This window comes from Sinocyclocheilus rhinocerous, unplaced genomic scaffold (genome assembly GCF_001515625.1).
Source record: "Sinocyclocheilus rhinocerous isolate Xijiao unplaced genomic scaffold, SAMN03320098_v1.1 scaffold994, whole genome shotgun sequence".
Lineage (NCBI taxonomy): Eukaryota > Metazoa > Chordata > Actinopteri > Cypriniformes > Cyprinidae > Sinocyclocheilus > Sinocyclocheilus rhinocerous.
Genome location: NW_015655381.1, coordinates 373,973 through 389,916, shown reverse-complemented (window position 1 = coordinate 389,916; position 15,944 = coordinate 373,973). Strand labels below are relative to the sequence as shown.

Sequence of the window (15,944 nt, the reverse complement as noted above, 5' to 3'; positions counted from 1 at the left end):
TCCTGCAATAGTGCAGGTCTCTACTCGGAAGGTGCCTGTTATAATGTTATGATGGAGGCTCTGGACTCTGAGCATAACTTATTTTTCTATAACAAACTATAAAATAAGGAATACTGCTGTAAAAAAGCACCTTATTTGTTTAAAGTGTTTGCAAACCAAATGTTATTGCACCTTTGTTCATATAGCAGTAATTTTAAATAAAAAAGTGCACAATATACTACTTTTGAATGCATTATTGAATTTTGTGCATAATGCGATTAATCGCAGACAGATTAAACATTTTAATCGTAGCCCAGCACTAATATATATATATATATATATATATACACACTATCATTAAGGTAAAATTAAGTAAATGTCTAAAAAAAATGTCAAGTGTCAAGTAAATGTCTGAAATTTCTTTTATGTTCCACAGAAGAAAGAACAACCCTACGGGTCTGGAGCAAAATGAGGGTGATTAAATTATGACAGATTTTTAAAGAAAAAAAAAAACTTTAAAAAAAAATTTTTTATTAATTTTTTTAAGAAAAAAAAAACTTACAGAACTGAGGACACTAAAAAGTAGGCGGTCACTATTGTGCTCTATTACAATTTGCCCGTATAATCTCAGATGCTTGAGATTACATTCTTACCTACATTCTTATGCTGATACACACTTGCTGCTGCTCATGCACACTCATTTCCTTCTCACTCTTTCTCACATATTCACCTCTTGCCAGTCCTCTTTGCCCCATCTGTAGTGGGAGACACAATCAGTGACCTGACAAGGCTGGGTAGAGGGTGAACGAATGAGACGGGAACATTTAGACTCCGTCTTGCGCTCGTCACCACTGACACAAGAAACCTCACGATGCTGCAGTCCATTTCCACATGATGATGAACACTACGGAGAATGACACAGGTGGGTTAATGGAACTCATCAATTCTACATTTCTGTTATCTGTTTACATACTGTAACAGCCTTAACAAATCGCAGCTGTCCTCTAGTTTGTTCAGATAGTAATTACTTCCATTGAATGTCATAAATCAAAATGTGATGACAGGTACGGATGGGATTACAATGAAGAGAATGCCCAGTCTGTTGAGAGGTTTGCACAATCCTGCTCTGTTAAAGCTCAGAAAAGTGCTGCTGTACCCGAATGTATGTTTTTCAGCTGAGGCAACTGGAAAACCAAGAATGAGGTAAAAGTTGAACTAATGTCTGTATCATGCATATTCTATTGTGTTTTACAGACAACGTTTTGTAAATGTGACACGCCTAGGTGGGTTTTTCACTGCATGAATGCCATCCAAATGCAGGCAAAAGGTAAAAGAGAGTCTTCCATAAAAATAGCCAACTAGTATTTTTGGCAAACAAATCCTGCCAGTTTACTTTAACTTTCATTTTACCGTATCATCAAGTCTGCTTGTGGTTAACACAGAAGATGAAGGTTAAAATTTAGCCAAAATATCAGTGAAATTGAATGAAATGAAACTGATAATTACATAAGATGGAATTGGGCTCTCCATTCATTTACATGAGTTTAAATATTGGTCATAGTGTGTAGATCATGCTGGGTCATTTGTTCATGTGTATTTGGTTATTGATTGGAAAGGTTGTTGCATTGCATAATATCAAGAATATTTTAAGATAACAAGCAGAGATCTTCCGTGTATGGGAGTAATTTTCATAAAAAATAAAGATTTTGAGTGCTACTATGTATCCCATTGGGAAATATATTAAAACTGTGAGTGGACTCTGAGCACATCTCATACTCTGAATTTTGTTGCGTTTGGAGAAACAGAACAATATTCATTTTAAATTGCTTGTTAAATATATTATTTTGGTTTTGGTGGGGCAGTATTCGAATGAGCAAATGAATAAGTATGCATGAATGAGTGAAGTGAAGAATAAATGTGGGCTTTTAATAGTTTTCTAACTCTGTGAAATTGGGACATGCTGTGCAATACAAATACATATACTTTTCTGCATATCTGCTTTCCTTCTCTCAGTTATTTACTACACAGTCTGCTCCTGTAAATCTCCAAATCTTGATGCTGCTGATGATTTAGAACAGTGTTTCCCAACCTTTTTTTAGTCGCGGTACCCTTTGGTTTTTCAGGTAGGTCTAAAAGCAGCATGTCATGGGACCTTTAAGATATTTTAAAAATTTTGCCGCGGCACCCCGGTTGGGAAACACTGATTTAGAATATAGATTTACACTACCGTTCAAAAGTTTGGTTTTAGTAAGCTTTCTTTAAAGAAATGAATACTTTTATTCAGCAAGGCAATGCATTGTATTGATCAGAAGTGACAGGTAAGACTTTTACATTCTTACAAAACACCTCTGTTTCAAATAAAACAAAAATGTTCTTTTGAACTTTTTTTAAAATTAAAGAATCTTGAAAAAAATGTATGATGGTTTGCACAAAAATATTAAGTCTTCAGCATTAATATATTAATATTAATATATTAATTATAAGTATGAATATTACTTATATCAATATTAATATATAATAATATATTTAAAGATGTATTAGTAAATTAATATTATTTTTTTAAACATGTTATTTTTAATATATTATCAGTATTGATGATGATAATAATAATAATAATAATAATAATAAATGTTTCTTTGAGCACCAAATCAGCATATTAGAATGATTAATGGCTTTGTAATGGCTGCTGAAAATTCATCTTTAAATTTACATTAAAGTTACATTTTAAAATGTATTGTAGCCTATATTAAAACATAAAAGTTATTTTAAATTGTAATAATATTTCACATTTGTACTGTTTTTACTGTACCATTGATCAAAAACACAAATAAATCTACGGACCCCAAATAGTTGTAATGGTAGTCGGTATACACGCACACAGTGTTACCTCTCCCCTGCTTCCTGTCTTCCACTTGGGGCACCTCCCGCTTCTGCAGCGCCGTTGCTTTTGTGGGAGGGACAGGTGTAGGCAGTGCTCTTCTGGGATTGGCTGGCCAGAGTGACTGACACAAGTCACATTGCAGTACTTGTATCCTCTCCCACAGGACAATGAGCACTGCAAGAAGGGGAAAAAATGCTACAGTGAAATCCAACTGCTTGATAAACACAAGCCTAATTAGTGTGTCATTTGTGGTGATTATGTTTGATTATGAAGCTGATTATGTCTAAATATGTGAATTTATGGGTATGTCAAAGTAAACAAAAGAATAGATCAATCCTGTGGTAATCATTGTAATTACGTTCAAATTTATTACAATTTTGACAGTACATCATGTTATGTGGAGAATTAGTATATGGACATTTACAGGATAAGATACCAACAACATAATATATTATATACAATGGGAGCAGCATAAAAAAAATCATTTGCTTTACCTCAAATATTACTTACAGTATAAAAAGGGGAAAGAAAGTGTCTCTGAATCATAATGAATGGCAGTCGCTACATCTGCTTTCTGAGCCGAAGAAACAGTGACATATTTTCTGGCACCAGCGGATGAATAGAAAAGAGAGAGAGGCTTCCCTGGACCCCAGGAAAGGAGAGGAATGGATAATCAAAGGGCCCGGAGAGGGAGGATGGATATGATGCGACAAGTCTGAAGTTGAACAAGTCCATTCCCAGCATGCATTCATGAAATACAGGAACTAAGAGAACAGAAACTCCCCAATTGGATAATGCGTTCCCGGGGATACTTTTTCAAGCAAGTCAGTATGTCACAGTTGTATTTAAGGTATTGTTTTTACAAATATTTACAGTACCAAAATATATACAATTGGTTCAGTTGAATACATATTATACAAAATGCAATACCAACAACATTGACAGCTGCAGCAAAATAACTAAATGAAAAAGTCACATAAAATAATACAAAAGTACACATTTATCTTTAAAGCAAAACCTCCATGTACCATTGTTATAATGATCCACTTTAATAATTCATCCAAAGCCCTAGATATTGATTCATAATAAATCATACACTTGCTTACTCTGCCTCAGAATGTTACAGTGTGTGTGTGTGTTTATGTGTGAGAATGTGTAATATATATATATTCTTTTATGAATTCTATGCAGTTACAAGTATAAAAGATGCATACTTTTAGTTTAATGTGAGTGTGTGAAGGTCTCTTTAGTTGATATGAAACATCAATAAACTTACATTTACTAAACTGTATCACAATCTTGGTGGTAATTTCTGTCATCAGATCTAAAGCACTTAAAATGGCTGTTATTTTAATTATTGACATTTGAAATGGTTTTTACATACAGCAATAATGTGTGTGTGAATATTTAGGGGCCATATCAATCATTTAGTTTATTATCATATGGCAAGACATTTATTTCAGTCGCAGTTAAAGGGAGAAAAGCTGCCATACTGTTGTTCAGAATTTATGTACCTTGTTAAACGAATGCACCACTGATTTAAAGAGCACAAATTACCAACTTTTCCACTCAATAGGATTCCAATGCAGGGTCATTTACTTAAAAATTTCCTTCATCTAAAAACCACCCACAATCTTGAAATGCACAAGCTTTGCTTCCCAGAGTGAACTATTTCCAAATTTCATCAAATTGACAATGGAAAACTAAAACACAAATGATAAATGTATATATATGAGATTTTTTGTAAAAAAAAAAAAATTGTATATTCGTGATGCTAATAAAACAAATATTCCAATTCATGACATCTGAATGCATCTGAATGGGGGAGGGGCTTTTTGAACTATGCAGAATTGCTTTGTTTTTCTTTCAAATTATTGCCACAAATGATGAGTCCAGGCATAGCAATGTACTTGGCCACATGCCTCACTACATTCCAACGTTAGAACTTCCAAGTATCAAACTGCACACAGATATCCAGGCCGCAGAGGCCTCCATGCTATGTGGGGCCATTGCTCTTGCCGTTCATTTTTCCCATAAGAATAAAACTCCTTCTGAGAAGTGCGTCCATTCTGATTAGATGAGCTGGGAAGGCCGGTAAAGACCTTCCCACAGATCAAAGGCCCCCCCATGCTCTTGCCATTGTTGTTTTGATGTATGCTCATTCAGTTGACTGTGACCATATCACGACCATCAGGGCTGGTTAATATCCTGTACCGTCCAAAAGGAAATAGACAGCGGTAGTAGACTTCTTCTACAGGTACTGAGATGAGTGAGCACCAGAAAAGACCTCCATTTAAGGACAATTAAAACAGGTAATACAGATGTTCAATATTCAGATGAGAAATTTTAAAAAAGCAGCAGGATAACACAAAAAGCCATACAGAATTAGAAGTTTGACACAAAGAAACAACGGATATTAAGTTCAGTGATTTTGTACCTTCTTTGATTCATTACATATTAAGAAAATATGCTTAATCGGCAGATTAAAATGCTGTTTTTAAAAAAAAAAAAAAAGGTTCTGAACACGTTCAGAATAATACAAGACATTCAACATTCAAAGCCATTTTCTTTCCTAGATAACTAATTCACAAATCTACTAGTATTATTAATTACAAAAATTTGCCTACTTTTTCAAACCACATCAATAATAATAATAAAAAAAGAAAAAGAATAACTTGTTGTTTAATTTGACCATCATCATTAACAGGTTCAAACAAATATGGACACACATATGGCAGCAGAAATAAATACAAATACATACAATATACAGAAATGTTCATGTACACCTTCATTAATACTGCCATTTGATTTAAACCGCTTAATTTTCAGTCTGCTTACATTAACAGACCATGTCATGAAAGGGAATAGCACCATAGACACTATAGCACCATGACATCTTTGGAAAAAAAAGAATTGTATAAATACAGTGCTGTGAAAAAAATAAGTACACCCCATGAAAAGAGTAGTTTTTAGGACAGATATTGGATTGCACTCCATCAGTGTTAATAGATAAATTACAATTTAATAAATCATACTTAGAATGGACATTTTATAATTATTTGTGCCATTTCTTGTGCTGGGAAACTTTTTTACATCACTGTATGATTCTTTAAATATATACTACTATATCCATGAGAGATTAGAGATCAAATTAAGCAATTAATTGTTGCTTATGGGTGTTATAGGATAGCTTAGCATTTGTTATCACTATCCACAAATATAAAGCGGATGGAAGACGTATGTGGTAGGGGTGCAACGGATGATCCGTGATTCGGATCAGGCTGCACGGTTCAGCACGCATGTGATTCGCGGATTAACTGTTAAATTTAACCATCATAGAGTGAAAGTTTATCATTTGCACATGTTTTGTCTTGCCAGTTTACACATTCAAGCAGTTTTTCTGTGCGCTCAGCCGCTGCCGCACACACACGCGGAGAGAGAGACATGGCGTGAACACCGAATTGATTCCTCTTTTACATACACACAAAGTTATGTTAAAATACCCGTTTTGGCAAGTATTCTAGTAAACACAGTCGGTTATGTCTTAAGTGAACGTAAACAGCTGAGAAAGAAACCGGATGTGTGTCAGTATTAGGTCCGTGCATTTGGTCGTAAAGAGACAGCAGCCAGCAGTTTCTGTCTGCTAATCAAATAACACCACAGCTCTAACAAAGATTAATCTGTATTTAACTTGTGCAGTGAGTACTATTGTGTTTACACTTAAACTTGTGCAGTGAGCACTATTGTGTTATTTTACACTTAATTATTACATTTCTGCACCTGAATGCTACTGTTACTTTGTAACTGTGTTTTGTTGTTTTCATCTATGCTTGTAATTTGTGTAATTGTTCTTGTTTTATTACTAACTTTATTAGTTAAGCTAGTAGTTTTTGCTGTGGTATAGAAGTACTTAAAGTAAGCTTTCACTAATTTTTTTTTGCTGATCCAAAAAATGATCAGATCCGTGGCTCAAAATCCGTAATATGATCCGAACCGTGAGTTTTGTGATCCGTTGCACCACTAGTATGTGGGGCTCTTCATTGAGAATGAGGTAGACACAAGTAGCTGGCCAACAAGCAAAACTAAAAAAACTGGCCTTCCCTGGGTCTGAGAGAAATACAATGAGAAATTTTACACACTAGACTAGAACATGGTTTTTGTTGCTTTATACACAAAATTGAAACAATATTGATCTTGTAAATAACCTAGAAAAATATTACAATTGCAGAACAAATCAACAGACATAAAATGACACAAAAGTACATTTGATTTCAGTTTACGTCACAACTTTTTCTATTTACTTAAAAATGTACTGTACTTCTGTAAGTTACCTTAAATATACAAAAATATAGCAACTATACACAGATTTTCACATAAAGTCTCCCTTGTACTGAAAAAGCACCATCATAAATTTGAAAAAGGTCAATGGCTAGCTGAGTTCATGTGAGGTATAGTTGAAAGAAAAAATTAATGAGAAACGAATTATGAAGAGCGTTAGAAAAACACAGGGAGATAGTTTCAATATAATAAAGTAAACTGCCTGTGGCCAGATGTTTCAGCTCTAAAGTGGAGCAAGTATTGCTGCCCATGTATTCGAAATACTATATACTATATTATATATAAGCCACAACAAAGGGCGTCACAATGATTTGTATTTATCCAAAGTACAGCTGCGTTGGGCAAAAGAAACCTAACATAGAAAATTAAATAGGGGAAAAAATCAAACAAAACAGCATTCAAACAAACACATCGGCCAAAGAGATGCTCACTTTTTCAGTCAGGAAATAAAACTCTAAAACAATATTTGACTGCATGTTTGGTGGATCTTTAAGTGCAACCGAAACTCGCTGATAAGCAGCAAACGTTAAAACCAGCTATTTGTTTACTCAAAGATCAAACCATCTGAGTTTCAGTTTGTTTTCTTCATGTCTTGAGTGTAAAGAAACATTGGCATGTTGTGAGAATGAGAACTTATGAAGGGAGAAAGTTAAAATAGTTATGAGCGTACCGAGCTCCGTTGGTCTGTGCTCCAGTCAGGGTTAATAGAGCAGGACTGGGTATTGCACTGTTCTCGGTCGGGTGGTTTGTCAAGAATTTCACAGCTCAGATCGTTAAAGTGCTCCCCGTTGGGCCGCTGACAAGCGACCAACCGGGTCTTTATCCCTTCTCCGCAGGATTTTGAACACTAGGGAGGCAGAAGCAGAGTATGGGTGAAAGAAAAGAAAGAGTGAATGTCTTGTTTCATTAACAGATATAATTTTGGACAGTTTGGACCACATATATAATGTCAAAATGTCACAGTATTGTCCTGAGTAAGGACACTTCTAAAGCTTCGTTCAAATAGACAAAATAAGATATTTTGGTCTATCCTACTCAAATCCTTTGAAACAAATTTTATATTGACCCTAATGCAAGAAATTTACAAATCAGATACAAAACACATTTGAATGAGGTTGTAAATGTGATTAAAAATGTAAAAGTGTGATTAAAATGGAAATTGTGTAATGTGACCAAAACCTTAATCTTACTTAGTTAATGGATAGCATCTACATACATACACCAATTCAAACTTTGGGGTCGATATATTATCTTTATTCTATATATATACATTTTAAAATGTAATTTATGGCATTGCTAAATTATCCCAGTCTTCAATATCACACGATCCTTTATAATCATTATAATATGCTGATTTGGTGCTCAAGAGACATTTCTTATTATTATCAATGTTAAAAGCAGTTGTGCTGTTTAATATTTTTGTGGAATTTATTTTCAGGAATTTTTAATGAATAGAAAGTTCAAAAGAACATATTTGAAATAGAAATCTTTTGTAACATTATGAATGTCTTTTCTGTCTTTTCTGTCACTTTTAAACATTTTAATGTATCCTTTCTAAATAAAATATTAAAATATTAATTTCTATTAATTTCTTGAAACAAATCTTATTGACCCCAAACTTTTCAACAGTAGTATATATATATATATATATATATATGATTAAATACAATAAAATAAATTCAATTTAATTCAATTCAATTCAATTCAGAGCATCTTACCTCACCCCAGCTGCCATAGAACCACTGAGGGCAGGGGCCGGACTCACAGGAGCGCTGCTCTATGGGTTGAGTGCTTTCATCACAGCTGTTGGCAGGGTAGCCGTTCTCATCCTGACACACCACCACACGCCTCTGGAATCCTCCAGCACAGGTACTTGAACACTGAGAGATGTGAAAGAGAAACAGAAGCTACATAATGAGAGAAGGGCTACACACAATCACAAACACTAGCAAGCACATTCTCAATGGACCAATTTCACATCCCATTAGTCTTGACAGAAAATATTCGTCAATACATAAACACTGACCAACACTGACAACTTTGATGGAAAAGATTATGACTGGGAATCAAGCAGCAGGTTTTTAAATTTTTTAAAAAATGCTGAAACCGAATGACATTTTGTTTCATGCACTCATGGCTAAAATACTCTTGTCTCTTGATGGTATGGCAAAAGAAATAATGTTTTAGATAAGTTCTGAACAGTCTGAATTAAATGTGATGAGAGAAACACAGAACGGCAAAAACAATACATAAACAATAATTAAAAGTGTCTTTATGTTGTTTTGAATTCACTACCATATAAACTACCGTTCAAAATTTGTGGTTGGTAAGATTTATTAAATGTTTTGTAATAAGTCTCTTATGCTAACTAAGGCTGCATTCATTTGATCCAAAACATAGGAAAAACTGTATTATTGTGAAATATTATTACAATTTAAAATATAATTTTAATATATTTAAAAATTTAATTTATTCCTGTGATGTAGAGCTGAATTTTCAGGAGCCATTACTCCAGTCTTCAGTGCAGTGTTAATTTCGTTGACAGATAATTTTCATCATAATGTTCGTCAACAACATTTTTTCACGAACGAAAATGAGACGATAACGAAATAAAATGACTGCACTGGACGCAACATTTGACGCGTCGCTTCGCGCCGCAACAGCTTGAGACTGGACACGACAAAGCGACCATTGCAAATCATTTGTGTCAGTACGTCATAAATAGAACGAGGCATCAGTTTACTGTAAGGGATTTGTCGTGTCGCACCGCGCTGCATCCAGTGCAGACAGCATCGCACCAAACCACGAATATATTATGAGTTTGAAAATTTTTGAGAAATGCTTAATAAATGCATTACACTGTAATTAAACCCATTAGATTTTAGTCGACTAAAATCTTATGATATTTAGTTGACTAAAACTAGACTAAAACTAAAACCATTCAGATGACTATAATGTGACTAAAACTAAATGGCATATCAGTCAAAAGACTATGACTGAAACTAAATCAAAATTTGCTGTCAAAATTAACACTGCTTCATTGTCACGATTCTTCAGAAATTATTCTAATATGCCCCAAACTTTTGAACGAGATTAGATAGATAGATAGATAGATAGATAGATAGTGTGATGTTTACTATTCGTAAAATTTAACGTATCATGAATTAAATCCTTATTAAGTGGAATCGGAATCATTCCAATTCCTCATGACTACCATCATTTGGAAGGATGCAAGATATATATAGCTATAAAGGAAGCACTTTTCAAAAGGTCTACAAATACCTACTTTAAGACAAAAAGGAAGAGCTTCCCAAATGCTGCACAACATTTAGCTGTTCTTTGAATTCTAGAGACTATTTAAACCACTGATATCATTAAGGAAACAGCAGCATTTATCAGAAAGAGGAAATGTTGATGCTTGGATAATTTAAAGAGTTCATGCACTGGTGAGATCAACACCTTAGATGCCATTCTGCAAAGATGTTCACAAGTCTTTAACTTGGAGTCCGAGTCAAGTCTGAAGTCTTTAACCTGGAGTCCGAGTCAAGTCTCGAGTCTTTGGTCACGAGTCCGAGTCGAGTCTCAAGTCATTTAATGGCTCGCTAAAAAAATCCCATTAGAATCCTCATGTATTGAAACCTTCCTATTTATGAAGCTATTTTATAGGCTATAGATAAAATATATGATCTATCATCTGCTTTTTTTTTTTTAAAAAAGAGGTGTTAAGATGTAAGGTTAATGTACATCCAGCCTGTTACTTATATGTTTTAATCCATTACCATGTTCAAAACAGTTTTTCTGTAATCAAATTATATAATAAGAGTCCTATCTACCATGACACGTATGGAAATATTGACACAGATATTACAAAACCATACAAATAAATAATTTATTTTTGATATAAGTCAGGGGTATTCAGTTAAAGTTCCAAGAGGCGCGGTTTCTATATTTTCTTCCAAGCAGAGGTCCGGACAAAAAAACAAAAAACAATTACACGCATTGTATTTTTACATTTAGATACATGCGAGGCCATGTGACAAAAAAAAATGTTTCTGTTTAGGGTTTTCCTTCTGAAATCTATACTATTTTTATATTTTACTTAAAAGCAGTATCTAGCCTACTAAAAACAATGTAGCTACAATAATCAAAACGTTCTCATCTTGAGCAGAAAAGAAAGATAACCAGCAGTTTCAAAGTTTAAGTTCTATCCTAGCCATCTAATAACAATTTCCCAATTATAATTACATGATTCTTTTTAAATGTTCTTAGCCTACAGATTAATCATGCTAAATGTAGATCAGAAACGTCTTGCCACATCTGGCTTGAACAGGTTATGGATAGATAAATAGATAGTAAGAAAAAGAACTATATTTGCAGCATTGTTTTTTTTCTGCTGTGTTTTAGTGAAAGTAATCTATAATTTTGCTGCTCTCCGTGTTTCTGTTGTTGTTAAAATAACCGCGTCATCCACGCTGGCGTGCGTTCGGAGAGAGAGAGAAAGCGCATGGAGCTGAAAGGGCTTGAATAAAGCGCGTTTGGCTTTACATAAAAATACTAGAGTAGCCTATAGCGCTGAAAGATATCTACCATAAACGACCCTGAGCGCTTGTTATGTGATCCACTCCGCTGTTTTGAATGGTCACTTAAAATAGTGCTGCTGTTACGGCTCACAGTCCGTATGGATGCCGGGGTGAGGATGTGGTCCGCCTTTTGAATATCAGTTATATATAAAATATTCATAAGTCCTTTTCCTCGAGTCGAGTCATGTCTGGAGTCATTTCAGGTCGAGTCTGAGTCAAGTCTGAAGTCTATAAAAATGCGACTCGAGTCCGAGTCACTAACTCGAGTGCCCATCTCTGCCATTCTGTTCCTGGGTTTGCAAAAGGTCTCTAACAGGACTAGTTTTTGGAGTAAATCAAACATCATTGACATGCAGAGATATAATCATTTTTAGAGGTACTTACCGCCCCCCATGGTCCAGTCCTCCATTGATGAGACTGAAGTCTGCCAGCTCTGTTACGGTCAGCTCGTCCGGCAGGAACCGTTTTTTTTCGAGAATCAGGGTTAGGTAAAAAGCCCCCGTGGTCGCTGGAGTGAGACGGACACTGGGGCATGGCACACTCCTGCTCTGTTGCTGGCTGATCATCTGGGTCACACTCACTCATATCCACAACTTGATCGCTGATGTTCATGCACACTACTTGCCGTGTAGTTGTACCCTGACCACAGGATACGGGGCACTGTAAATACAGACAGATACACACACCAAACACATAATTATACAGAAAACACACTGAACAATAACACCATATATTAAGATGATAACCTACCACACTTAATTTGAACCTTAAAATGACTGCCAAGCTATGTATTGGCAGGATTTGTATTTTGATATGAACTATTACTTAAATTGAAAAAGAAAGAAAAATTGTTTAGCTTGCTTGACTTTTTCAGATATTTCAGATATTGGAAAGTTCGAAATTTTCGACAGGAGGACTTTGGCTAAAGCAATCCAGTTACTCCATAGTAATTCTTGTCTTCCTGTATAAATGTGACCAGTATGCACACCGAACCCCATCTGCACACAAAATCCACACAAAATGAACTCTCATCAGTTTCCAATTACAACTGAGCTCTAAACACCAGAATGAGAACAGAATGATCAAGGTCAATGGTCTATGATGTTAGACTGTAGAACAGCTGTGAATGAAAATACAAATACTTTCAGTGTTGAAAGAATGTTGGCTAACACAGTGGAATGTTAATATTGCACATACCTGTATATACTGAATAAATACAGTGGGGTCCAAAAAAAAAGTAATCTAAACTTGAAAATAATAAAATATTTTAGCATTTTGAAATATGCATGCAAATAATCAGGACATTACATTAAAATAAAAAAGGTATATTTTATTTACCGCAGTCCATTCCAGAAAAAAGTACAATTACTGATAAAAACTACTTAATTACTGTAACGTGAGTATTTGTAATTCGTTACTTCACACCCCTGATTTTCAGTAATGAAGATCCCTGACTCTAGGGGTGAAGCTGGTAGGGCTTCATGGCTGGAGCCAGTGTGCTTGATTTATGCTTGACTGGCTGGAATCACTTGTTCTGGGTCATTGCGCCTTAAGGCAAATAGAGGATTTAAAACCAGGGGGCCTCCTGCCATATCCCTCCTTTCGGTTCCTGACTCTCTCACACTCCCGCCTACCTCTACTTATCCCCTCTCGGTTTCTGCCTTCACCAATCATTTTACATGTCTCTCTGAAACCTGACTCTGACTGGCCAATCACAGCATTCTGTGGTCAAATAGTTTTGTATAAAGACTGTATAGTATAATTAACCATTTTCCTACATAACAACGATTTACTCATAGGCGTAATTTGTGGGTGGGATGGGTGGGACATGTCCCCACCACTTTTTGCCAAAGTCGATTCTGTTCCCGCACCACTTGAAAACCGTTGAAAAAATATAACATGTAGAAGACTTATAATGCAAAGTAAATGCATCTCCAGTCTGCATCCATCTCCAGTCCTTCTTCATAATTTAATTCATTCATGTAACACAAAATATATTTGCTTCAGTCAGCTTGTCACGCACATATCAGCATGTATAAACAGTAAATGGCGTTATGTTATTATGTGCGCATATCTGAACACACTCTTTTACTGTGTGATAGCAATGAAGTAAACCTATATTTGCACATTTAGATTAAATATACCATTAAGTTAAGCACACAAATTACATGATATAATTATCGAGAAGTTAAATTAGAAGTTAAAAATCGCCCGTTTGGAACAGACATAGTACTGTATTAATGATAGCGGGGCAGGTCCGGTTCCAGAATCAAATCACTGAGGGTGCTTCTGAAAATAGCGAGGGTGCTCTAACCTTAATGCATATCTATTTGGAAATATATTGTCCCATCCATTGCTATGGCGCAAAGAGCACTCCCTTTACAATTACTAACAAGCTGTCACTAATCTTATCGTGATCTTACGAAGTTCCCTTGAAGTCAATTAATCTCTCTACACTACGAAATGAATCTGTTATTTACATCATGTGTACACTTTGTTTGTTATAATGAGAGGATTCGTGAGTGCACAACACTCAGCACTGGACAAAATCAACGGCATTTTGAGCAGTGAGTGGACTCTAACTTTAATGCCTCTGATTGGCCATTGCATTCATGAAATTAAACAGATACGTCTGTGATTGGTTACATTACTCAGGGCAAAACACATGTTGGAAATAGAAACCTTTGACACTCTCCAGAGCGCAAACACAAATGCACACTGATCATTTGCCAAAACTGTTTTGCCAATATGTTATTATTACAGCTTCAACTGAGGATGCTTCACACCCTCTAGCACCTCCATAAATCCAGGCCTGCGGAGAGGATTGCTTGGCTGTGAAAACTCTTAAATTGTGCTATACTGCAGAAATCAGAGTCTGAGCGCAAAGAAAATATTTTTATCTTAATAATGATCAAGTGATACGCACTTGATTCAGAAGATGGCTTAGAAACATACATACACTGCCGGACCCGTTCCATATCTACTGCTGCTACACATGCACTGCTGGTGATGTGCGGCTACTGTACTGTACATTACGCATTCAGTCTCCAATGCAATGACTGTAAAATATGCACAAATGAGTGAGAACTGACACTGAAGTCTGATGATGTTCCATACAAGCAAACTTAAACATGCATATTTCCTGCTTCTAGCTGCCTATTCAGCGTATCCCGTAAAGGGAATCAGCGCACAATGTATAGGGTTGCCATGACTAAAGAGCTTGAATATTATATTTATTTTTGCAATAATTTTAATAATTTGTAGATAATATTTTTAATTAATCATCACAATTAAAAGAACCAAAGACTTGAACTACTTCAGTCTGTGTGCATTGAATTTATTTAATACACGAGTTTCACAATTTGAGTTGAATTACTGAAATAAATGAACTTTTCCACGACATTCTAGTTTATTGAGATGCACCTGTATATCTACTACAGTACATGGATCCTTTCCGTATATAAACACGGCAACATAAACATGGCAAATCAAAACATTATCGTGAATGTGTGTGGAAACAGCGTGAATGTACGGAAATGTCTGTGCCTGTGCATAAATACAATGTACAATCAGTGCGTCAAGAGCACTCTTACACGCATTATTATAACGGACTCACGCGTGCTTACTGTATTGTACGACTCCTGTACGCGCCACCGCAATCGTCTTCACCTTGATTGCAGTCTTCATCCATCAAAACTTTACTAGCGAGACTGGTTATCCAGTCGAGAAAACGTAGTTTGCGTCTCATCTGGCCATACAGCGGTGGGATGTGTTGACAATCCATTCTGTCTGTACTTCACACAAGCGCGTGACATGGGCTCGCGCTCTTCAGAGACAATCACAGAATATGACAGAGCTCGTGTTTAAAAGCGAAACACACTGGAATGAATAATTCACTGAAAACGCAACGCGAGTCTCTGTTCTCTCTGCAATATCTGATGTAATCAGCCTGGTATTCCTTTATATTAGCGCTGTTTTGGACGGATTGTGTTTGTTTGAATGCATTCGCTTACTGGATGATTGGACTGAAAACTTTCCCGTAGTTTAGCGGCTTAAAATGATCTAATCGCAAAAGGAGAAGCAAAATTGGGTTAAAGGGTTAGAATAGAAATTGTGCTTCAGTAATTTTGCGTTAATTGCGTTAAATTATTTTAACGCGTTAAGGA

The 15,944-nt window shown here is 35.5% G+C and overlaps 1 protein-coding gene across 1 annotated transcript in view; it reads right to left on the bottom strand.

Annotated features, from left to right (window-relative positions):
* Nucleotides 1–7,248: 7,248 nt before the first annotated feature.
* The window catches only part of LOC107717965 (A disintegrin and metalloproteinase with thrombospondin motifs 9-like), a gene marked incomplete at its 5' end in the record, with an annotated part of 31,696 nt that continues 23,000 nt past the window's right edge, over nucleotides 7,249–15,944 (bottom strand). The window contains 3 exons of the mRNA XM_016524874.1: nucleotides 7,249–8,045; nucleotides 8,917–9,078; nucleotides 12,163–12,438. Coding sequence (XP_016380360.1) covers nucleotides 7,857–8,045; nucleotides 8,917–9,078; nucleotides 12,163–12,438 — 627 coding nt within the window. The remainder of the gene's footprint in view (nucleotides 8,046–8,916; nucleotides 9,079–12,162; nucleotides 12,439–15,944) is intronic.